The sequence below is a fragment of the Eurytemora carolleeae genome, unplaced genomic scaffold, assembly GCF_000591075.1.
Source record: "Eurytemora carolleeae unplaced genomic scaffold, Eaff_2.0 scaffold9, whole genome shotgun sequence".
Lineage (NCBI taxonomy): Eukaryota > Metazoa > Arthropoda > Copepoda > Calanoida > Temoridae > Eurytemora > Eurytemora carolleeae.
Window position 1 is genome coordinate 387,596 of NW_019396095.1, and position 23,816 is coordinate 411,411.

The 23,816-nt window shown below is 32.9% G+C and overlaps 1 protein-coding gene across 1 annotated transcript in view; it reads left to right on the forward strand.

Annotated features, from left to right (window-relative positions):
• LOC111694758 (uncharacterized) overlaps positions 1 to 23,816 on the forward strand; it is a 51,756-nt gene that overhangs the window by 20,830 nt on the left and 7,110 nt on the right. The window contains exons 24-48 of the mRNA XM_023463762.1: positions 406 to 481; positions 823 to 921; positions 1,431 to 1,530; positions 2,989 to 3,187; positions 4,218 to 4,479; positions 4,971 to 5,171; positions 6,421 to 6,536; positions 6,898 to 6,992; positions 8,185 to 8,362; positions 8,677 to 8,743; positions 9,042 to 9,170; positions 9,522 to 9,620; positions 10,012 to 10,229; positions 12,306 to 12,483; positions 13,086 to 13,139; positions 13,836 to 13,975; positions 14,428 to 14,694; positions 14,777 to 14,966; positions 15,598 to 15,715; positions 18,895 to 18,961; positions 20,190 to 20,242; positions 20,565 to 20,659; positions 21,006 to 21,137; positions 21,627 to 21,730; positions 23,614 to 23,769. Of these exons, the coding sequence (XP_023319530.1) occupies positions 406 to 481; positions 823 to 921; positions 1,431 to 1,530; positions 2,989 to 3,187; positions 4,218 to 4,479; positions 4,971 to 5,171; positions 6,421 to 6,536; positions 6,898 to 6,992; positions 8,185 to 8,362; positions 8,677 to 8,743; positions 9,042 to 9,170; positions 9,522 to 9,620; positions 10,012 to 10,229; positions 12,306 to 12,483; positions 13,086 to 13,139; positions 13,836 to 13,975; positions 14,428 to 14,694; positions 14,777 to 14,966; positions 15,598 to 15,715; positions 18,895 to 18,961; positions 20,190 to 20,242; positions 20,565 to 20,659; positions 21,006 to 21,137; positions 21,627 to 21,730; positions 23,614 to 23,769 (3,393 nt within the window). The remainder of the gene's footprint in view (positions 1 to 405; positions 482 to 822; positions 922 to 1,430; positions 1,531 to 2,988; positions 3,188 to 4,217; positions 4,480 to 4,970; positions 5,172 to 6,420; positions 6,537 to 6,897; positions 6,993 to 8,184; positions 8,363 to 8,676; positions 8,744 to 9,041; positions 9,171 to 9,521; positions 9,621 to 10,011; positions 10,230 to 12,305; positions 12,484 to 13,085; positions 13,140 to 13,835; positions 13,976 to 14,427; positions 14,695 to 14,776; positions 14,967 to 15,597; positions 15,716 to 18,894; positions 18,962 to 20,189; positions 20,243 to 20,564; positions 20,660 to 21,005; positions 21,138 to 21,626; positions 21,731 to 23,613; positions 23,770 to 23,816) is intronic.

A 23,816-nucleotide genomic window follows, 5' to 3' on the forward strand; every position in this document is an offset into this window, starting at 1 on the left:
ATCAGGTTGCAAAGATATAAAGATAAGACTATAAGAAAAGTTATCAGTTCTTTATATACATGATAACAAAATGCTGTATAAGTGTAACTGCATCTAAACATGGGATAAGAGAGTTTTTAATTTCCTAAAGTTGAAATATGAAATAGAGCTTTTCCAAATCTGGAGTCGGAACTTTTGTGAATCTTGAGATCAAGAGTTCATCTCCATCTCATGCAGACTTACGAGACCTATGGATTAATCAATTACCTCGTGAGGAATCAATCATTAGCCCACATATTTAAAACTGCCCACATTGGATATCAAGATCAAGCGTTTAAAATTAACAATATCCACACTAAAGTTATTGTTGTATTTCTTTCCAATTTTCTATTTAATTTTTAATTATTTTCAAAAATATGTATTTAGTCAACTGGTGAAGGGAGGGGATATTTCTAAAACATTGGACATGAAGGGAAGAGAGGCTGCAGTAAAACTGATAGATGTAAGTTCAACTTTTATCTACAATCAATATCAACTTAAACATTTGTATGAGTTAAATACACAATTTATCCATTTTTGTTTCTTTTTTCAATTAATGTTTATATACACATACACGTGCATACAAAATAAAAAACTAAACTATTTTTTTAAATTATCAGTCCTCAGTAAGAAACTGAATCCAGTTTTTCAAAATTATTATTTTTATAGAATATTAGTATAAAATTAGAAATGCATATTTTAATTTTAATAAGCTCTTGATGACTAAAAAAAAATTTTAAATTGTTTAGAAATTTATTCTGTTTTTCAAAAAATTGCGATTTAAAAAAGTCTTTAATTGTTTAGAAAATGAACACTGGATTTCAGAAGCTCCAAATCTCTGATCCTAACAAACTCAAATCCTTCATTGAGGGAACAACAGGATCAATACTTGCTATTCTAACCGTAAGCTATATCATCTTTCACCACAGGGTTACCCGGCCACAAAGGATGAGATTGTGAAGACGACCTAAAACTTTTAAAATCAGATATTAAAGAGAGACAGTATCAATTATGTATTGTCGTATCTGAAGGGTAACTTTGTATAATTACAAATCTGTGTAAATACATATATTATATTTATAAGATCTAGATTTATAACAATTGAATTGAAAAATTTGCCAAAAAATTGCTCAGATTGAAATTGAACTATAAAGTAAAAAGAATGCACTGACGGGAAATCATCCGAACTCCTAAAATACAAACTTCTGAAACAGAAGCTGCTGAAATACTGACTGCGGAAAAAAAATCCTGTATCAATATCCTGAAAAAAAATGCTGTAATTTTTCTCTCATGAGCGTAGAGTTCAGGTTTGTCTTATTTGAAGAGATTGTCATGCCCCCCCCCCCTACCCCTCCCAGGAAAACTTTTTCTCTTTGACATTAGTTAAACAGCTTATAATATTCCTATTGCAGAGCTTAAACACTGTTTTGTATTCCAACGACCCAGCTGACCTGCCGCTAACAGATCTTGATGCAGCGGCCAGCTTGCCGTACGATACAGATATTCCTGATGGTAAATATCAACATTTCTTTAACAGTTCAATCTTGATAATGGAGCTTCGAAAAACAGACTAGTAGCCCCCTCCCTGCCAAGTTTAAGACCGAGGATGTTGTTGTTGTTTAAATAATAAAGTTAGTGCATTAAAATTGTGATTTTTTAAAATCTAGCAACATCATGCAAAAGATATATCTAAATAAAGAACTTTATGTTTAAGTTTTAATTGAAATAATGACGATTCCTTTTAATGTAAACTGCTAAACTTATTTCCCCAAAAATAAATTCAATCTTTCCTCTATAATGGCTGATTTTTGAAAACATTATGATCAATAAAAATGATGCACCATAACATACTCTTTATGTTCAATGGGCGCCCATAACCGAAAATTGGCACTATTTCATGAGAAAATTGCAAAATAGAATTTTGGGAGAAAATCTGTTAACGCTCAGGTAATAAACATATAAATAACTGCTGGACGCTTCAAATGCTGTAGCATGGAAGACCGTACGGTTATGTCTAATGGTTGCCGGAAGACAAAAAAGCCAATATGTGGCATTGAAGTTGTGACTTATGGCTTTTAAACATTATGTTACCAATTATAAGTGGTATAAAAAAGGAAGTCTAAAACTTTAAAACTTATGTGAGTAAATCTACTGAGTATAGGAAAAAATGTATTTACAAGTAAAAAATGAACAAATAAAAATGATACTATAATGAATAATGGAAACCTGGAGCTCTCTGACGGTCTCTCCGCCTTTCATTCGCCTCGTACGACGAGTTAATCTTCAGACTTCTCGTAAATACTGACTCCATTTCAGTAATAGCCCAAGCTGATCCTATATATTTTCTTCTTCTTAGCCGTGGTTCATGCCTATTGGCTAGAATTTCAACTAGGATTTTGGGCAATGATAGCTTCAGTTTTCCACGCGTTCAAACATGCGTTCAAAGCATGTTTTCTGGATGGCATTTTCTAACAACAAATATTTCTCCACGTTGGCAACTAATCATCCTCCCAACTTTCTGGCAGACCTATAGCTATATACAAAAAAGAGATAATATGTTTTCCTGTTTATAGGCTGGACTACTTGCAATCTGAGCTTAGCTCCGGGTCCGTATGAGGACTGAAGGGGATACATCAATAAAACTATCCACTCGGAGTTTAGCTCCGGGTTCGTACTGAAGGGGTTACATCAATGGAACTATCCCTATTCCGAGTTATTGAGCTCACACTAGTTACATCTAAGCTCCGGGTTGTTATAAGGACTGAAGGGGATACAATTAATTTTAGTTAAAAATTTAAATAAAAAAATCTGGGAAATACGATTTACAAAGAAATATTGCCGCTTGAAGAGCAACAGTTAACAGCTGAAATTCTTATTATCCTAGCTTTCTAAAAATCTTAAAATCCATTTCAATGTCTTGAAAGTTTTATGGTTAATTACATATTTGAAATTAACGAGCTGTGCATGTAGGTGACGCTGATATACCCGATGATAAGGCGGTGGCCTTCCAATTGAACACGATGAGGGTGACCAGGATGAACTCTGTGGCCCAGGTCAAGGTTATGGTTGATCTAGTGGATGATATGGCAAAGAAGGCTATAACCTCTCAGGTGGTTGGAGAGGTTATGGATACCAAGGCACCACTGGGAGTAGCAATTAAATTAGCAAAGTAAGTTGTAGACTATAAAATAAAATAAGCAAAAGCCTCAAGAATCGGTTATATTAAATAAAATCGCTTATTTGGCAGTGATTTTTTTTATTTCGAGTATATACTGTACTGCACTGTACCATGGACTGGAATATACATAACAACACTGTATAATGTGTATAAAGTGTATATGCTGTACTGTACTGTGTGTTTATTGTTCTGTACTGTAATGTGCTTTACAACAGGTGTATTTAACTTTACTTGCTATACTGTAATGTAATTTACTTTACGAAACTGCACTAAACTTCACGAAACTGCACTTAACTTTTTGAAACTGCACTTGACTTTACAAAACTGCATTTAACTTTATGAAACTGCACTTAACTTTACGAAACTGCCCTTAACTTTTCGAAACTGCACTTAACTTTACCTTTACGAAACTGCACTTAACTTTACGAAACACACTTAACTTAATGAAATTGCACTTCAATTTACGAACCCTAACTTAACTTTGCGAAACCGCTTTTAACTTTACGAAACTGAACTTGGCTTTACGAAGCTGCACTTAACTTTTCGAAACCGCACTTAATTTTACGAAACTGCACTTAAGTTTACAAAACTGCAATTAACTTTACGAAAATACACTTAACTGTACCTTTAGAAAACTGCACTTAACTTTAAGAAACTGCACTTGACTTTACGAAACTGCATTTAACTTTATTAAACTGCTCATAACTTTACGAAACTCCCCTTAACTTTGCGAAACTGCACTTAACTTTAACTTTAAGAAACTGCACTTAACTTTATGAAACTGCACTTAAATTTACGAAACCAAACTTAACTTTACGAAACTGCTCTTAACTTTACGAAGTTGCACTTGTTTTTACGAAACTGCACTTGGCTTTCCGAAACTGCACTTAACTTTACGAAAACGCACTTGGCTTTACTGTACTGCAATAAAAAGTTAAGCATTAGATAAGCCCTTTTCCCCACAAATAAGTTAAAAACATTTATTATTTTAAAAAATTGTGAAAATGCTTCCTTTTTCCAGGGTGTCTGGAGCTAATACTATCGGGAAGGATATGAATGGAGACGGTATACCGGATAAACCTCTTGTCTATACTTTCAAGGAGAGTGAAACAAGGGTTGAGTTTCCTCTAAACTTCTGCCCAGGCAAACTCTTCGAATGGGTTGAAGGGTCCGGAGATGATAGAGTAAGAAAATCCTCACTTCACATGACACCAAACCAGATTACGTTTCCTTGTATTGGAACCTGGGGAATTGCCATCAAAGAATGGCAAGTTATTAAACAGGTATATATTCAATAATCTATCTATCTATCTATCTATCTATCTATCTATCTATCTATCTATCTATCTATCTATCTATCTATCTATCTATCTATCTATCTATTCTCTATCTATCTATTTATCTTATTGTTTTTATATTTTCTTTTTTACCTACAGCCCAAGTTGCATGCAGGAGCAGAGTTCAGGGCCTAAGACGTGAGGCAATACATTCAAAAAAAAGAGAATTTCAGATTGAACTAAAACATCGCGATTACTGTAAAAGACTCTTAGTTGAGAAACACAAAAACCATGCATCAACTATTGCGACCTCGACATAATTTGACATAATTAACTAAGTAAAAAAATGGTGTAGCCCTGGACGTGACAAATTTAAAACAGCAAAAGTTACTTTTTGATTCAATGAAGTATTATTTGGCAATATGGTTTCGAAAAATAATTCATCCATTCTTTACTAATTTTTGCTGATTAAACATTAATTATATTATTCCTTTAAGGCCTACCCTGTATCTGCTCAAAACTTGAATCGACTAACGAAGACGATAGATGTTGACATCTATGATGAAAACTCTGATAAAGTTGATGTCAAGCTTCCATCTAACGTCTCTATAAAGATTACTATCGGAAGGATGAAAGAGAAGGATAATACTGGTTTAGGAATTCTAGCTATGCCCACAGCAGTCAATATTAATGTTACGGTAGGATATTCATATCATATATACAGAAACCAGAACTTTAGAATTTTGAATCTTGGGTTCAAGCATTGACCTCCATTTTTAATAGAATTACAAATTAATTTAATTCCTTTACGATAGCCCGTGGTACTAATATACTGCAGGGATAACTCATGGGGTGACCCAAATCGTCTTTGATCCACGCGGCCGTTTCAGAATATAAAAGTTTACAGTTAGAACAAAGCCATCAAAAGCTCTTATGCTTCCATTTTTAACCTTTAAAATTTACGGAGATAGTAAGTAATATGTCCGCAGATATCAATTTACTTAAAGGGAGTGTTTGCGAAAAATTCGAAAGGGGGTATTGGCTTCATGCGATAAAAAAGCGCTTTTGATCGCTATTAATCTTACTTCTATCTGTTGCGTCTTTAAGGAGAAAATTGTCAAAGACGTCTCATACAAAATAACTTAGCGCCCATACAAATTCAGAAAATCGCAACATACGACTTAGACCGTAAAAAATCAATTTAATTTCAAACAAATCATTCAGATATTGCAACATATAGTCATTGATTATCTTTCGCCACATTTGTAAATAGTTTATATTTTATAATATTTCATTTTTTTTAAGAAAACGTTTTTAACGGATTTCGAAAAATATGAGTGATGCGCGGCATTCTTAGATAGTTGCGCAAGAGACAAGAGAAATAATCAAATTCAAAACAAATTAATTAAAAAATATTATAAAATATAAACTATATACAAATGTGGCGAAAGATAATCGATGACTATAGGTTGTAATATCTGAATGATTTGTTTGGAATTAAATTGATTTTTTTGCGGTCTAAGTCATATGTTGCAATTTTCTGAATTTGTATGGGCGCTAAGTTATATGGTATGAGACGTCTTTGACAATTTTCTCCTTATAGACGCAACAGATAGAAGTAAGCTTAATAGCGATCAAAAGCGCTTTTTTATCGCATGAAGCCAATACCCCCTTTCATTTTTCGCGAACACTCCCTATATTAAGAAATAAAAATATCTTAATATTCAATATTTAATAAAGAAAGAAAATCCCATTTTTAGCATTTATAACCCATTTTCTTTTACTGCTACTAGATATTGTTTTGGAAGTAGCTTGAAAATCTAAATTTGAAGACTTTGCAGTGTTTTGTGTTCAATGGACTGTTCAAATCATAACTTAAGAATCTAACAACCGTCGTACTAATCCACATTTTTCATTGTGAATAACAGATTTTAAATATTTGTTCAGGACAACCTTGAAACAATAAACAAGCGTAAGCGGCTTCCTATTCTCTATCATCAAGTCGAGGTGGATAAATCCTACGCAACTGTAAACTTTCAGATTAAAGGATTTAATGTTTTCAGGTAGAAATATATTATATAACAGCTTTGTCTAGAGTTTCCCTAAGAACTGATCGGTTCAAAAAATGCCGGAGGAAAGGTTTATGACTGACCGAAATTGAAAACTTTTGCACAGAAAAATTGTCGACAGTTAACATTTTTGATAATTCACCAATTGAAACAGAAAAATTCGCAAAAATATGAGAACAATTAAATGTAAAGAGAAAATCCCAGTAATATACTTTAAAGTTATCATAGGTTCCAATTAAAGGAGATTGTTGATTAATTATAAGTCATTGCTACTACTTTTATTTCTTTGGCTGACATCTTTACAACCCGTTTTATTTTTCGGAAAAACTGCCTTAAAAATATTATACTTATTCAGTAACCTGGCTGTCATGGCCAAGTTTGGAAGCATGATGGTGGACAATGATTGTGATTTTATTCAGAGAATAAATGATGTCAAGAAAAGGGACGGAGGTAAAAAAAATTATATTCTTAATATTTTTGTCACACATCAATTTACTTTTTGATGTTTCATGAATACAGGGTGACCCAAAAAAGCAGGGATTAGGATTTTTTAGCCTCTTTAATCGTTAGAAAAGACTCAAAATGCCATGACATATGGTTTTTAATATTAGAAGGGATATACGAAGTCGTCCGATCTTTCCATTTGGTGTAAAACTATGTCGAATATTTGAGAATCTCTCCGTTAACTAACGCTAATCAATATTGTTTAATTGAAACAGCAAAAATTATTTACATCTATCTGAACCCACTGAGATTTTTCTTCCAGGGCTTTCTGAAGTCCAAGGTGTATACGTATTCCCATACCCAATACCTATGAAAAGAAACCTATAAAGAGAAAGGTGCAGAATCGCTGGTCCCTGTTGGAACAGCTTTCATGGACCTTGGAAGTAGGCCATTTTTTTCCCATGGAATCAAATTGGGGCCTCTTTCAAAAATAGCTTGAAATTATAAACATTAACTAACCTAGTAAGCATATTCATTATTATGATTTCAAAGCATTGTTAAGTTGTTTTATCTCTGTAATATAGATTTGAATTGTATAATTGAATTGTTTAAAGTTAATAGATAGGTTTTCAAAAATTAGACACAGTTTTGCGCCAAACGGAAACGGAAGCGACGAAATGTTACTGAAACGACCCATTCCAGTTTTAAAAGCTAAATACTACTTACAACACTTTTAGAGTAATTTCAAAATATTATTGAGGCTTTAAACCGCTAATCCCTGTTTTTTTTGGGTCACGCTGTATAAAGTAATTAAAGTTGTTTTTTATTTGAAAAGAGAAATATTGGATAATTTTTCCATGTATGATGGTCTGGAAAGGAATTAAGTCTTTGCCACAAACTTTATCTTTCTAATCACTAAATCTCTGCAAACCAATGTTGTAGACCTTAGATATTTCAAACTTGAAAATTTGTTGGATCAAATAATCTAAGTTTGAATTATCAAAAGGTTTACATTATCATGTTGCAAAGATATAGGGATTTAAAAATTTGAGCTTTCTGATTTCGACTAAGCAATTTTTAAATAGAGAAAACTATATCTAATTTTTCTTTACTTAAAAAAGGGTTTACAAAGAAACTGGTTCTTCTTCTTTTCATTGAAATACGTTCATAATCCCTTTAATATTTGATTTATTTGTAGAATGGGTTGATTGGTTTATTGGTGTTGATCAAATCCAGAACAGGACTGGGGATTGGTATTTCGGAGTAGTTGCTCTAGCTAATGACGTTCCGGATACAGTTTCTGTAAATAAATCCTGCTCTGATCTTACCAAGAGTCATCTCTTACCTAACTTCAATACTTCAGAGTATACAATCAGGTATTCTTTAGTCCAGTCATCCTTTCATCCTTTAATCCTTTCATCCTTTCATCCTTTCATCCTTTCACCTTGTCATCATTTCATCCTTTCATTCTTTTATTCTAGACCTTTCACCGTTTTCATCCTTTCATCTTCTCATCCTTTCATCCTTTCATCCTTTCATCCTTTCATAGAGACTAATTACTATAGTAATTACCTATTCACTATTTATTCACTAACTCATAATTCATATTTAGTGTGTTTATTATGAGCTTATATAATTTAAAACAAAAGAAACAATAAAACTTGATTAAAATTGACGAAATGTTGTTTAGAATATATATTGGAGGCTGTTATTATTTCAATGTTTCAACAGAAGCCTGGGAAGGAACTGGAGTGGAGGTAAAAACAATCTTTTGGCGATTTATCAAACTTTTTCTTTTAATTTTAATTTTAATGTTTTAATGTATAATGGATTCTCTTTATCACCTATTTGTATAATTTGCGTGTCTGTTTCTTTTTTGTAACCGACAAACGTTAAAACGGCTTAACCGATCGAGCCCACATTTTTTGCGTGAACCACCCCAAGGAGGGTTTATGGATGGTCCGAATTATAAAAATCTTTGATCTTCGTAAAATTTTGAAAAATCCACGAAAAAACTATAAATGTATTTATATAGTTATAATATGTGTTTACTAGGTTGAGGGTAAGGGAGATAATACAATATCCTATTGTAAAACAAACCATTTAACCTCATTCGGTACTGGATTCTTCACCGCTCCGAATACAATAGATTTCGAATTCGTTTTTACAGAATTCGATCTACAGGTTAATATTAACAAACATTTGATACTAACAGATGAAAGATAAAATAATCGCCCTTTTCTTTTTCTCTAAACTATCATTGAACCACTCAAAAAAATTAAGTTTTTGCCACAAACTCAAATTTTCTAATCCTAATATCTTTGCAACCTGATCGATGATATTGATATTTAAAACTTAATGCATTTGATTTAACAGAATTTATAGATTGAATTATCACAGGTCTCGACATCGGGTTGTAAAGATATTTGGATAACAAAATTATTTTATAAAGTTTTGATTCTTGCTTTCATTAGAATAAATAAATTCTATTATAAATGATAAAGGAAGTGAAAGAATGAATGAATGAATGTTTAGGATAATGTTACAATATTTATGGTTATACTCGTCACCATCATTTTCTTCCTGATCATCCTTATTTGGGCGATACTCAAGGATAAGAAAGATATAAAAGACGTAAGTGTATTCTAAAATTTTTCTAATATGTTCTTTTCAGAAAAAAACTTTATCATTTGATTGCCAAAATTGGTCAACCATTTATATACCCCCCTTTGCCGTAATTTTTTATTTAGCCGAACGCAAATCTAACTTGCCTAGATTGTTAATCATACTATAATTCGTATTATGATCAAGATTTATCTTTAATAAATCTTGCTTACTTAATTATTTACTAACTTCCTTACTTACTTACTTACTTACTTACTTATTTACTTACTTGTTTACTAGAAGCAACGAAGAAACTTACAGAAATAAACAATTTTCGAGTCTGTCAAGGCATTGTTCTCTTTGCATTGAGAGTCACTTGACATTACGCTTTCAATTCCTATAATGTTGGTTTAAATTTCAGCAAGAGCCCCACTGGATGAATGATAATCTACCCCAGGATCATTATATCTACGAGATCTTAGTGCAGACCGGTCCAATGCTCTCCCATGGGACGGAGTCTAAGGTTCAGTTTATCTTGACAGGAGAGGAGGATGAGACCCAAATAAGAACCCTCAGCGATCCATCAAAACAATTTTTTAAAAAAGGAAGCTTGGATACTTTTGTTATGACAACTGATAGGTAAATATAAGATACATTAAGATAACATTAGTTTGATAATAATACTTTATTACCAAAAAAACTAAAAATAATGACAACCTTTAATTTTTGAGAAAACAAAGGAGTATTTGCCACAAACTCTGATATTCTAATCTCTATATCTTTGCAACCCAATGCTGTTGTAGACCTTAGATATTTCAAACTATGAATTTTGTTAGATAAGATAATTCAAGTTTGATATATCAAAGTTTTACCCAATCAGGTTGTACAGATGTAGAGATTACAAATTTAGAGCTTGTGTCAACGACTTTATTCATTTAAATGCTTTTATACACATCAATATTATGTAGTACATTTTGGCAAAAAAAAAATATTATAAATCTACAGGATTACAAATCAAAAAATAGAATAAACGTGATCTGTAGTGCGTACAGTCATCCCTGGAGTCTCCTCCGTAGTGAATAGTCAATATAAGATATGTTTACATTTTATCATACTTACTTAGAATCAGTAATCAAACTGCTATAGTTCTAAAGAAATGTTTTTGGTAGGGCAGAAATCATATCTTTTAATAATTAATCTTAATAGCTGTAGTAAATACTGTACTCCATAACGGTTTCTAGAACCCGTATCTATCCAGGTACAACAGTTTCGCTTAGGTATCAATGGTTTAACCCGGATACAATCTCGTCAGCTGTCGATGTCAACACATACACTAGCTAGTAATCGATCAATGCCAAACCAATGGGTACGATCTCATAAGCTATTATTGTCAACCGAACACTAGAACAAATTAATGCCAAACAAATGGGCTCGATATCACCTTGTATATTTCAACGAGAAATCGTCAGCTATCGATGTCAACACGGACACTTTCTAGCAATCGATTAATACCAAACCTTTGAGCAAGATCTCATGAGCTATCGATGTCAACCGGACACTAGCTCGAATCAATGCCAATCCAATGGGCACAATCTCAGCTTATATGTTTCAACAAGAACCAAATTACTATCTTGCAGTAATCAAAGCGGAGTCTCTATATCAACTAATGTATTAAAGGTTCATATGTTACAATATAAAGTTAATAGACGTAATTACAATTCCTACGTTGTTATCTATATCACATGATTAAGACAATGATTTTAGGTATTTAAAGCACAGTTTAAAAAGGCGCATTTAAGATGTATGTAATTATACATCACATAATTAAGCTAATCATGCTAAGTATTCATTTGAATACCAGTTCAAATGAATATTGGGTAGAAGTTTACAAACGTAGATAGTTAATAATGTACAAAGTAGTTTAGGTTTACAGAATATTGTGTTACCCGACATTTATTACAAAGGTTCAAAATGATTCCTAAATATAGCAGAACTATGTATTTTATTTTAGTTACTGGAATAATTTACTTCCTGAATCAATACTTGGCATTAACTAGCTTCTTTTTTCAAGAATGGTTGAATATAAAGTTTTCTTTGTTAGAACTTACATTAATGTTTTGAAGGGCAAAAAGATAAGTTATAAGGTCCCTGGGTAGTCTGCAGTACAATAAGATATTTTTAGGTCCCAAGGTAGTCTGCAGTACAATAAGATATGTTCATGTCCTTGGGTAATCTGTTGTAAAATTAGATACGTTTAGGTCTCTGGGTAGCCTGCAGTACAATAAGATATGTTTAGTCCCTGGGTAGTCTGTAGTACAATAAGGAATGTTTTGGTCCCTGGGTATGCCTATAGTACAATAAGATATGTTTAGGTCCCAAGGTAGTCTGCAGTACAATAAGATATGTTTAGGTCTCTGGAAAATCTGCTGTACAATAAGATATGCTTAGGTCTCTGGGTAGCCTGCAGTACAATAAGATATGTTTAGGTATCTGGGTAGCCTGCAGTACAATTATATATGTTTAGGTCCCTGGGTAGTCTGTAGTACAATAAGGAATGTTTTGGTCCCTGGGTATGCCTGCAGTACAATTATATATGTTTAGGTCTCTGGGTGGCCTGTCGTACAATAACATACGTTTTGGTCCCTGGGTAGTCTGCAGTACAATAAGATACGTTTTGGTCCCTGGGTAGCCTGCAGTACAATAAGATATGTTTAGGTCCCTAGGAAATCTGCAGTACATAAAGATCTGGCATGATAACAGTGGTATAAGAGAAATGCAACCCTGGTATTTAGCATATATAATTATCTACGATATTCAAACTGGAGAGAAGTACAGATTCCTAGCAGATAGATGGCTCGCGATAGACAGGGACGAGTTTACATCAGAAATACAGGTTCAATTCCAAGAATAGCATTTTACAGAAAATACACCGTTATAAAGTGTATTTTTAATGTTTAAATTCCTAATTATAAAAAATTTCCGGTTTTTCCCTGAGTTCCTCCCTTTAAAGGCACTGTAAGCGTAATTATAAGTGACCGTTCTGACCGTCCACGCGAAGATAGTAATGCCCGATTTACAACGATACCCTTAAAAGCTTTGTCTGATCAATTAATAATTAGAAATTTTTCAACGGTGGATTCTCTACAAAAGTACCTTGAGCATTACTACTGCAGGAAAACATGAATTATCAGAATTAAACGCTTTTAACCCTAGAAATCTTTCCCATTATTAAGATCAGATTAAGGTTTCAAGCGTACCGCTGTGAATCAGGCATTGAGAGTCACTTAAAATTACGCTTACAGTCCCTTTCAGTAAACTAATCAGCATTAACATGGGTTTTTTCTTTAAAAACATAAGTCTTGTAGGTTCATAAATTTTTTAGGGCTTCCAACGAAACATTTGAAGATAAGTTAATTTTGGTGAACGCTGTATTAATCTAAAAATTAAGATGTTATTTTATAATTCTTATGTGTTATCATTCTCATATTACACTAGGTTCCAGTTTCGTTAGTGGATGGAGAAGCAGATGTTTCATTCTTATTTAGAACGGTAATATTTGTTTACAATATAATCACAGTAAACTTGCATTTTCAGAACCAGGCCGACCTTTAAGCTGCTAGCTTTACAGTACACATGGAGACTATATAATGCAGAACGTGTCAGTACATCAAATAAATCATTCTCTTCTGGTGAATTTTCTGTGCTATATTTTTTAAGAATAGATTTCAATCCTAAAGGATAATTATTTATAAAAAGTTGGACAAAGGAATTGAGTGTTTGCCACAAACTCAAATTTTCTAATCCCTATACTTGCAACCTAATGTGTTAAACCTTAGATATTTAAAACTGTGATCAAATAATCTAAGTTTTGAATATCAAAGTTTTACACCATCAGATTGCAAAGATATACGGATTAGTAAATTTCAGTTTGTGTTTAAGACTCAAACTCAAGGTTGAATACTAATAGTAAATTATATATTAATCAAGGGTTTTTACATTTGAAGATAATTATCACAAGAATCTTTTTTATTAGAATTAATTTTTATTTTTAAGGAGAAGAATTAACAATTGCATTTTTTATTTCATAATCAAAATTGTAACTAGAGAGAAACAGTCAACATGGTTGACATGATTTCTAAAAAATGGAAAATCAAAACTCAATCAAATTTGAACTTGAAGTTTACCCCGACCTACCCATATGTGAATATTTTTAAAAGCTTCCTACTTGAATTATCGATGTTCTAGGGTCTGTTTAATATCCTGAAAGATGATCATGTCTGGTGGAGCGTGTTCTCCCGTCCTATCCGGAGTAGGTTTACTAGAACCCAGAGAGCTTGTGTTAGTATGGCAACCCTGTACCTTGCTCTCCTCACTAATGCTATGTGGTAAGCACAATATTATAGAGGAATAAAAGAAACTCAATTTCAAACTTTCTAATCCTTATTTATTTGCAACCTGATGGTGTACACTTTGATATTTTAAACTTGAACCTTATGATATAAAATTATATATATTTTGAAATGTTAAAAAGGTCTACCACATGCAAAGATATAGGGGTTATAGAAATTGAGAGCTTGTGGCAAAAACTCAGTTTCTTAGTTTAAGTCACCGATATCATACACGTTTTAATATACAAGTATTACGTTTAACATTGTAACTTATTATTTTTAAGACAAAGAATTTGCGAGTACAATTCAATAAAAAATCTTTTTAAATGTTTTGTTTTAATACGATGAAACAGTTTCTCATCCAAAAGATTAATATGTGAAAGAGCATAGTGTTATAATAATAAATAATATTAACACAACATGTGAATCGTTTACAAACCCTATCCTAGGTACGGAGTAAATGATGCATACGTTGGAACTTCCTTTGGAAACATTGCAAATATTTTCTCCTTAACCTCATCAGAAATACAGATCGGTGTATTCTCCAATATCATCATCTTCGTCCCCGCTATCATCATGATCATGCTCTTCCGTAAAGCTGGTGCTCTGAGTAAAGGAAAGAATAGGATTGATAAAACTATAGAAAGAGCTGCTGCCGAAGGAAAGATAGTGCTACCAGAGAAAACATATCATAGAACAAAAGAAGAAGAAGATGAGTAAGTATTTAGAATTAATGGTCTTTTGCAATTTTCTTCGAAATCAAAAAAAACATTCAATCTTTTATTTATATTTTTTTAGAAAAAAGACTGGAGATTGGCCGTCCTATTGTTACTTTATAGCCTGGATCTTTACAGTACTATTTATCCTGGGTGGAATGGGTATGGTGGCCATGTATGGTCTCCAGTTTGGAAATGAGAAAACCTACGGCTGGTTTACAGCAATTACAATCAACTTCTTCTGGAATGTTTTTGTGGAATCTCCAATCAAGGTGAGTGAAATTCAATTTTAATTGATAGAAAGTCATTTTGAGGGAGAGAGGCTCATTACTAAACTCAAGCTCTAATTTTCCAAACCGCTGAATTTATTACTCTTGTATCTAGGTTCTAATAGTTGCTGGATTTATTACTCTGGTATCTAGATTCTGATAGTTGCTGGGTTTATTACCCTGGTATCTAGATTCTGATATTTGCTGGGTTTATTACTCTGGTATCTAGATTCTGATAGTTGCTAAATTTATTGCTCTAGTAGTTAGGTCCTAATAGTTGCTGGATTTATTACTCTGGTATTTAGGTTCTGATAGTTGCTGGATTCATTGCTCTGGTATCTAGGTTCTGATAGTTAGAACAGTATTGCTCTGGTATCTAGGTTCTGATAGTTAGAACACTCTGGTATTTAGGTTCTGATAGTTGCTGGATTCATTGCTCTGGTATCTAGGTTCTGATAGTTAGAACAGTATTGCTCTGGTATCTAGGTTCTGATAGTTAGAACATTATTGCTCTGATATCTAGGTTCTGATAGTTAGAATATTATTGCTCTGGTATCTAGGTTCTGATAGTTAGAACATTATTGCTCTGGTATCTAGGTTTTGATAAGTACTAGATTATCGCTGTGGTATTAAGGTTCTGATAGTTGCTGGATTTATTGCTTTGGTACGAAGAAAACCCAACTGGAACCAAGACCATCTTGATGCTGATCAGGAGCTACCAACAATATATTTTGATCCGGAAGCAATAGACAGTAAGATATTTTTTTCGTGTTCTTAAAATAATATGTAAGATTTAAAGATATTTCTCTATCTTCTCTACTAAGACAGTAATAATTAAAGATATTTCTCTCCCGTCTTTACTAAAGACAGTAGGATTTAAAGATATTTCTCTTTTTCTCCAATAAGACAGTATAATTTAATGATATTTCTCGATCTTTCCCACTAAGAAAGTAAGATTTAAAGATATTTCTCTCAAATCTCCACTAAGGAAGTACGGTTTAAAGATATTTATTTCTCTCAACTCTCTACTAAGAAAGTAAGATTTAAAGATATTGATTTCTCTTAAATCTCCACTAAGGAAGTACGGTTTAAAGATATTTATCTCTCTCAACTCTCTACTAAGCAAGTAAGATTTAAAGATATTAATTTCTCTTAAATCTCCACTAAGCAAGTATGATTTAAAGATATTTATCTCTCTCAATTCTCTACTAAGCAAGTAAGATTTTAAGATATTTATCTCTCTCAACTCTCCACTATAGAAGTAAGTACGGTTTAAAGATATTTATTTCTCTCAACTCTCCACTATAGAAGTAAGTACGGTTTAAAGATATTTATTTCTCTCAACTCTCAACTAAGACAGTAAGATTTAAAGATATTAATTTCTCTTAAATCTCCACTAAGATTGTAAGATTCAAAGATATTTATTTCTCTCAAATCTTCACTAAGACAGTAAGGTTCAAAGATATTTCTCTCTCTTCTTCACAAAGACAGTAATTGACTAAGAAAGTAAGATTTAAAAATATTTCTCTCTCTTTTCCACTAAGACAGTAAGATTTAAAGATATTTCTCTCTCTTCTCCACTAAAAATTAATTATTTAAAGATATTTCTCTCTCTTTTCCAGTAAGAAAGTAAGATTTAAAGATATTTCTCTTTCTTCTCCACTAAATACATTAATAAGTAAAGATAATTAATTCTCTCTCTTCTCCACTAGATACATGTTTACAGAACCAAAGCTTTAAAATTCGGTGATGGTGATGGTCTTGGTTGACCCTCTTTAGTTCTTGAGAATGCTCTGTTATGCAGATTCAAAGCTTTTTCTCACTTTTCTCCACTAAAGACTGAAAGATTTAATGAGATTTCAGTCTTGAACTAAAGAAATTAAGATCAAGTCTCTTTTCTCCTAAAGAATAAGAAATTGTAAAAGCAAGTCTAATTTCCCCATTTAACCTCCTGCCTTTTAAATTGTGGAAACGTCGTTATTTAACTATCTGCATGGGTCTTTAATTCCTTTCTTCTTTCAACTCCCCCCCCCTTCTTCCCCTGCTGAGCAACCTGACCTGATAATACCTATAGTTCTGAAGAATAGTACAGAGGCAAGGCAGGGTTATTCAAACAACATACGTCTATTTCTTATGTTAATTAGTCTTTGACTACGGTTGCCATTATTTTCAATACAAAGATTTTAGATTAATTTTTTCCATTTTTAAACTGATTTTTTCTGACGGAGAAATTTAAACTTTATCTAAACTTAAATATGTTTAATATATTTCTGAGTGTTTACCCACTGAATGCACACAAGATTTTTCAAGCATTGCCAGGCAGAGAAAATGTCCTTGTTTTATAAGTGTTTCTGAATGTTTTCTCCAGAAAGTTTCATTTTCAAAAGATACTTTTTCGCTGACAGTTGTTTTCATTTTTTCAAAGTATTCTCTTTAATATAATATGTCTTTTTTTCCCCGCAAACGATTCTCATCTATAGCAAATATGCCTAAGTATAACAGTCAAGCTGAAAACAGGATTAGGGACCCCCCCCCCCTCTCACTTTAAACTAAGGTAAATCTCGCAAACATTGATATACTAATTATTTTCATTCATTACTCTTCTTAAAGGCTGAAAGCTAATCACTTTAGCTCTTAATCGTGACCCATCTGATGTTCCTGTCTCGAGAAATTGATATAAAACTGTGTCAAATGTATACGAAAATTTATATTTACAATTTTGTATAGAAATAGTAGGTTTAAACAGCTCATATTCAGCAAATATGCAACCAATCTGAAAACGAAGATATCCCAGAGAAACCTAATTGTAACCTAGGTTTTCTCCAATTATTATTTTATAATAATGCTGACTTATAAGGTACCCATAGAACCATGCTTCTCATATTATAATTATATTTATATATTTATTAAGGTTCCGACGAGTACTCCTGCTCCCGTCACAGTCAATCTTTGCATTGGTCGGTATTTCTCCCACCTTGATATTCAGGGCTTTTGGACTCCCGGAGAGAAATATATTTTCCCTTCTCCGCTCTGCTATTAGAGAAATCAGTTCTTTCTAGATACCCAGATCATTCAGATCATTTCAGGTTTTCATGAGGTTTTAAAAAGTTCCCGTAACCAAGCTCATCCACACTTAGAAACGTTCAGCTAAATAGTTTTGGCGGTTTTCAGTTTTCACGACTTTTCGAGGTTTTCTGCGTGTACACTGTACACTGCACTGCAGTATAGTAAAAAGAGGACATATATGTTCTCCAAGATGTTTGGTGGACTATCTATGATGGGATTTGGATGCGGACCCAATATGATGCTGGCTTGGCTCTCTAGCTTTGTGGTTTCTTTTATTTGCGGAGCATGCTTCTGTATGTAAACAATAAATAGGATACAATGATACAATTCAGTAATATTTGGGTGTCCTTGGAATTTACAAAACTACAGTCTGGTCATTATAGAACATTAAAACCACTTGTGAAAAAAATAAGATCAATTCGGAAAAAAAGACAGTAAGAGATTTTCTATAATATCACACTGAAGAAACATTCTAAAAGTATTATGATAATAAGAAAGGTAAGCGTTTCAAGAATTCATGCGATTGTAATATTAAATATATGAATTCTAAAGATTGAAATACTTTCTATTTCTTTTCAAAGAAAAATTAGTTGTTAACTCAATTTTGTTTTAAAGATCCAGTAAGCACCAGAAACGAAATGAATGTCGATTTAGTTCTCTCTTTTAAGAAATGGCGTTAAGGATTTTATAATTTGCAATTATATAATTGCTACAACTAGCATATCTCTAATAATTATCCGGGCACTTTTAAACAAATATTTAAGCTGCAAATTGAAAAATATTTAGGGACATTTTCACAATTTTCTTTGGTTCTCTTCTTAGATTAAATTACAATGTGACTTTCATTCTCAATTATTTCATTTAGATGCTCGCCCATCTAAACCTAAAGCTGAGGTTCCAGAGTTTGATCCTGCCTACCTTGAACCTCTCAGGTAGCAATTATATCTGGTACAATTATATCATATCATTCAAATCATAGAACCATCTTAATCCTATTTTACATATATAGAACAATCCTTCTCCTAGGATATAATCATGTAGAACCATTCTTCTCCTAGGAAATATATCCTAGGAGAAGGATGGTTCTATGATTATATCCTAAGAGAAGAATGGTTCTATATGGGATCCTAGGAGAAGAATGGTTCTATATGAGTATATCCTAGGAGAAGGATGATTCTATGATTATATCCTAGGAGAAGAATGGTTCTATATGAGTATATCCTAGGAGAAGGATGGTTCTATATGGGTTAATCCTAGGATATACTTATAGAACCATCTAAATCCTAGGATATACTCATAGAACCATCTTAATTCTAGGGAATATATATAGAATCATCCATCTCCTAGGATATACTCATAGAACCATCTTAATCCTAGGGAATATATATAGAATCATCCATCTCCTAGGATATACTCATAGAACCATCCTTCTCCTAGGATATACCCATATAGAACCATTCTTCTCCTAGGATATACTCATAGAATCATCCTTCTCCTAAGATATATCCATAGAACCATCCTTCTCCTAGGATATACTCATAGAACCATCCTTATCCTAGAGTATATACATAGGATCATCCTTCTCCTAGGATACACCCTTAGAACCATCCTTCTCCAAGGATATACCAATAGAAACATCCTTCTCCTCAAGTATATACATAGTACCATTTTCATTCTAGGGTATATACATAGAATCATCCTTCTCCTAGGGTATATACATAGAACAATCCTTCTCCCAGAGTAAATACATAGAATCAATCTTCTCCTAGGATATACCCATAGAACCATCCTACTCCAAGAGTTTTTACATAGATTCGTCCTTCTCCTAGGATATATCCATAGAATTATTCTTCTCCAAGGATATACACATAGAACCATCCTTCTCATAGGGTACCCATAGAACCATTTTCTAGAGCATATACATATCCTTCTCATAGGATATACCCATAAAACCATCCTTCTCCTAGAATATACCCATAGAGCCATATGGTACCCATAAAACCGTCCCTCTCCTAAAGTATATACATAGAACCATCCTTCTCCTAAAGTATATACAAAAACCATCCTTCTACTAGGGTATACACTTAGAACCATCCTTCTCCTAGGGTACCCATAGAACCATGCTTCTCATATTATAATTATATTTATATATTTATTAAGGTTCCGACGAGTACAGGAAGGAGAAATGAACGCAACCATTCAAGAAATTTTAGGAAAACCCTATAAAAAAATATCTATATTTTAAAGAACAATTTCATAAAGAACTGTAATAGTAATCATTCATTTCTAAAGTACTAGAGTGCTCTATTCACAACAACGAGGAAGCTATCGTCGTATTTGTTGTAGAGAACTCTCAATTCAATTCTAAGTTATGAAAACCAAAGATATCTCATTCATTTGTTGTCAAATACCATTGTAAATCTGACTGACATGACACTTTAGAATTGGAGGGTTATTTAAAATTACGTCTAGAGTTGTCCCTTCAAACAAATTGAGAAAATCTGAATATGTTTTTTTTATAGGTTTTATATTTAGTTTATCTTGTTTACCTTGTTATCGTGATTGCTGTAGCTAACGGGAACAGAAACCCTAATTCATTCTACATGAAGGATATGTTAGCAACCACTGTTGTGAGTAACTGTTACATAATATAAAAAATAATCCCGAAACAATTATTAAAAACTTTAAACTTAAATGAAATAATCTTGAAAAACCACCAAATTCTGGACAAAAAATCCTCACTTTTCTTCGGTAATTGGTGAATTTCAGACTAAAAACTTTGTTTTTACCAAACCTTTATCTTTTCATAATTCATGTAAATCGTGCTTTTGAGAGCAAAAGATTATTTTTGTACATTTTGGATTATATTTCGTCACTTTCATGGGGCTTCGTGGATATTTTTGCGGATCCGGGTTCAAGGAGCCAAATGTTGGAGATCTGGATCCTGTGGAGATCCTAACGAGTATGTTTATGTAGGTGCATGGTGGATTGCTGTGTAGTAGACCCGACGGTATACCCTGTGATCCCGACGAAGATCTAAAAGTATTCCACAATCCGTACCTTCCAGGAGAACATGAAGTTCCGTTCTCATTCGTGGATTTTATGCAGGTAACAAACACACAAACTTAGGAGGGTGGGGGGCTGGATTGCCATCCTCCCCTAGCTACCCATAGGAGGGGGCGATACCCCCCACCCCCTCCTGTAGAAAAGAAAGAATAAAGGAATTGAGTCTATGCCTTAAACCCAAATTTTGTAATCCCTATATCTTTGCGACCTGAAAATTCAAGCTTAGATTATTCGATCTAATAGCATAGTTTGAAATATCTATTGTCTACTACCACATTGTCTTGCAAAGTTATAGAGATTAAAAAATCACAGTTTGTTTACACCATCAGGTTGCAGAGATTAGAAAAGTTGATTTTGTGGCAAAGACTCAATTTATTTGACGATGTTTGGGGTACATTTTGGTATTGTTATTTGCATTGGTACTTTCAAATTAGATAATTACCTTGTGAGTAAAAAATTCATTGAAAAGTGTTAAATAACGTGGTTAAGAAAATGACGAAATGTTTGAAGAAAAATCAACTATTGATCAAGGTTCGAGAAGTCAATCAATTTTGGATGTGGTTCAATGCAACCCTGATACCTAATGTGAGAGTACAGAGCTGGTATAACGATGATCCTCCGTATGGACTCAGAGGGTGAGGAGACATTCTTTTACAAAAGTTTTCTTTAAAAATTGTCAAAGTATTCTCTTTATATAAGATGAGATATAGTTTATTGCTAAAAATACACTTACAAGTTATAATGTTACAGGCAAAAAATCTGCAATTTTTTACAATATTTATGCTATTCATCATTTATATTTGTCTAAAGAAAAATTACATTAAACAACATAAAAGTTCACAATTTAATACTAATACTCTTTTATCTTGATATCGCATTTTATGATTGACAGGGTTTGCCAAAAAACAGGCGCAATACAAGACTTTTAGCATGAGTATTGAGCATAGTTTAGTTATTCAGAGATGGTTTTCAGAAATGGAGTTTCTTGGTCCCAGTCTAGTGTTTTTCGTTTTCTAAAAATGTGGTATAATGACAGCTCTGCAAGGCTTGATAGATTTTCGCATTGCTTTGAAACTAGCACTTGGGATTGCGGAACTTATGCAGTTTCTTTAGATTTGCTTTATTTGATTGTGAGATATATCCTCTTGAGCCGATTTCAAAAGGGTGAAGACACATCCCTAGTTGTTATATCTGTGATAAAATGTTCATACTTGTTCATCTTTTGAGTATTGGCATTTTTGATATTTGTTTCCGATGGGACAGTAAGCTCAAAAATATCCATCTTTTCCTCCATTTTAACGATAACTTATAGATCTGGTTTCTCTGCGGTCACAAGGAGTTGGGGGGGGGGGGGGAACAGTACCTCCCCCTGGAAAGGTATGGGACGGGATGTCGGCATACATCAAAAATCGGTCAATATCAATTAATCCAGTGATATATTTAATAAGATTGTTGTGCCTCCAAGTATATCTTGTTTGATGTAGTACGACCTTGCAGCCATTCAAAATATGGTTTGTAGTTTCTTGTCTTCTACCTTGCAATTCAGCGCCTGCCTGTAAACATAGTTTCAGAGATCTGATGCAGATTTTCCCCATTGTAGAAGGTTGCTTTGTGTTGGCAGGGTGTCCAAACAGGAGTTGAGTAGAAATTTCAGTGTACCTTTCTTCAGATTGAACATGTAAGATTTCCAGATGATGTCGGATTTTTCAAGCATTGCCAGGCAGAGAAAATGTCCTTGTTTTATAAGTGTTTCTGAATGTTTTCTCCAGAAAGTTTCATTTTCAAAAGATACTTTTTCGCTGACAGTTGTTTTCATTTTTTCAAAGTATTCTCTTTAATATAATATGTCTTTTTTTCCCCGCAAACGATTCTCATCTATAGCAAATATGCCTAAGTATAACAGTCAAGCTGAAAACAGGATTAGGGACCCCCCCCCCCTCTCACTTTAAACTAAGGTAAATCTCGCAAACATTGATATACTAATTATTTTCATTCATTACTCTTCTTAAAGGCTGAAAGCTAATCACTTTAGCTCTTAATCGTGACCCATCTGATGTTCCTGTCTCGAGAAATTGATATAAAACTGTGTCAAATGTATACGAAAATTTATATTTACAATTTTGTATAGAAATAGTAGGTTTAAACAGCTCATATTCAGCAAATATGCAACCAATCTGAAAACGAAGATATCCCAGAGAAACCTAATTGTAACCTAGGTTTTCTCCAATTATTATTTTATAATAATGCTGACTTATAAATTATATTATCAATTATATTTAACAAAAATAAAAATAAAAAATTTATAAAGTAATAATTGAAGAAAACCTGAATTACAATAACTACATTTTTAGCCTTGATTTTGATAAGGACAATTAGACATAAGTATGATAAGGACAATTAGACATTTGTGCTAAATTGCTGGTGCAACTTTGTGACTTTTTAGTTTTGATCTTACACCCAAGTATGAGAAAAGAAAATTTATTGGTGGCATAAAAAATCTCACGTGAAAATCAATTAGATATCTGGATGACCGTGTGAACCGATTGATCGGATACGCAGTTGTGCGGCAAGTGCGCGAGAAGATTGGAAATTGCCGCGCTCCTCCGCAGATGAGAGATTATGTGGAGAGCTGTACGGGAGATCTGGAAATCCCATTATTAGAGGAAGACGACAGGTAGAACTATCAATATTTTAAGAAAAAATGTATTTTTATCTTAAAGA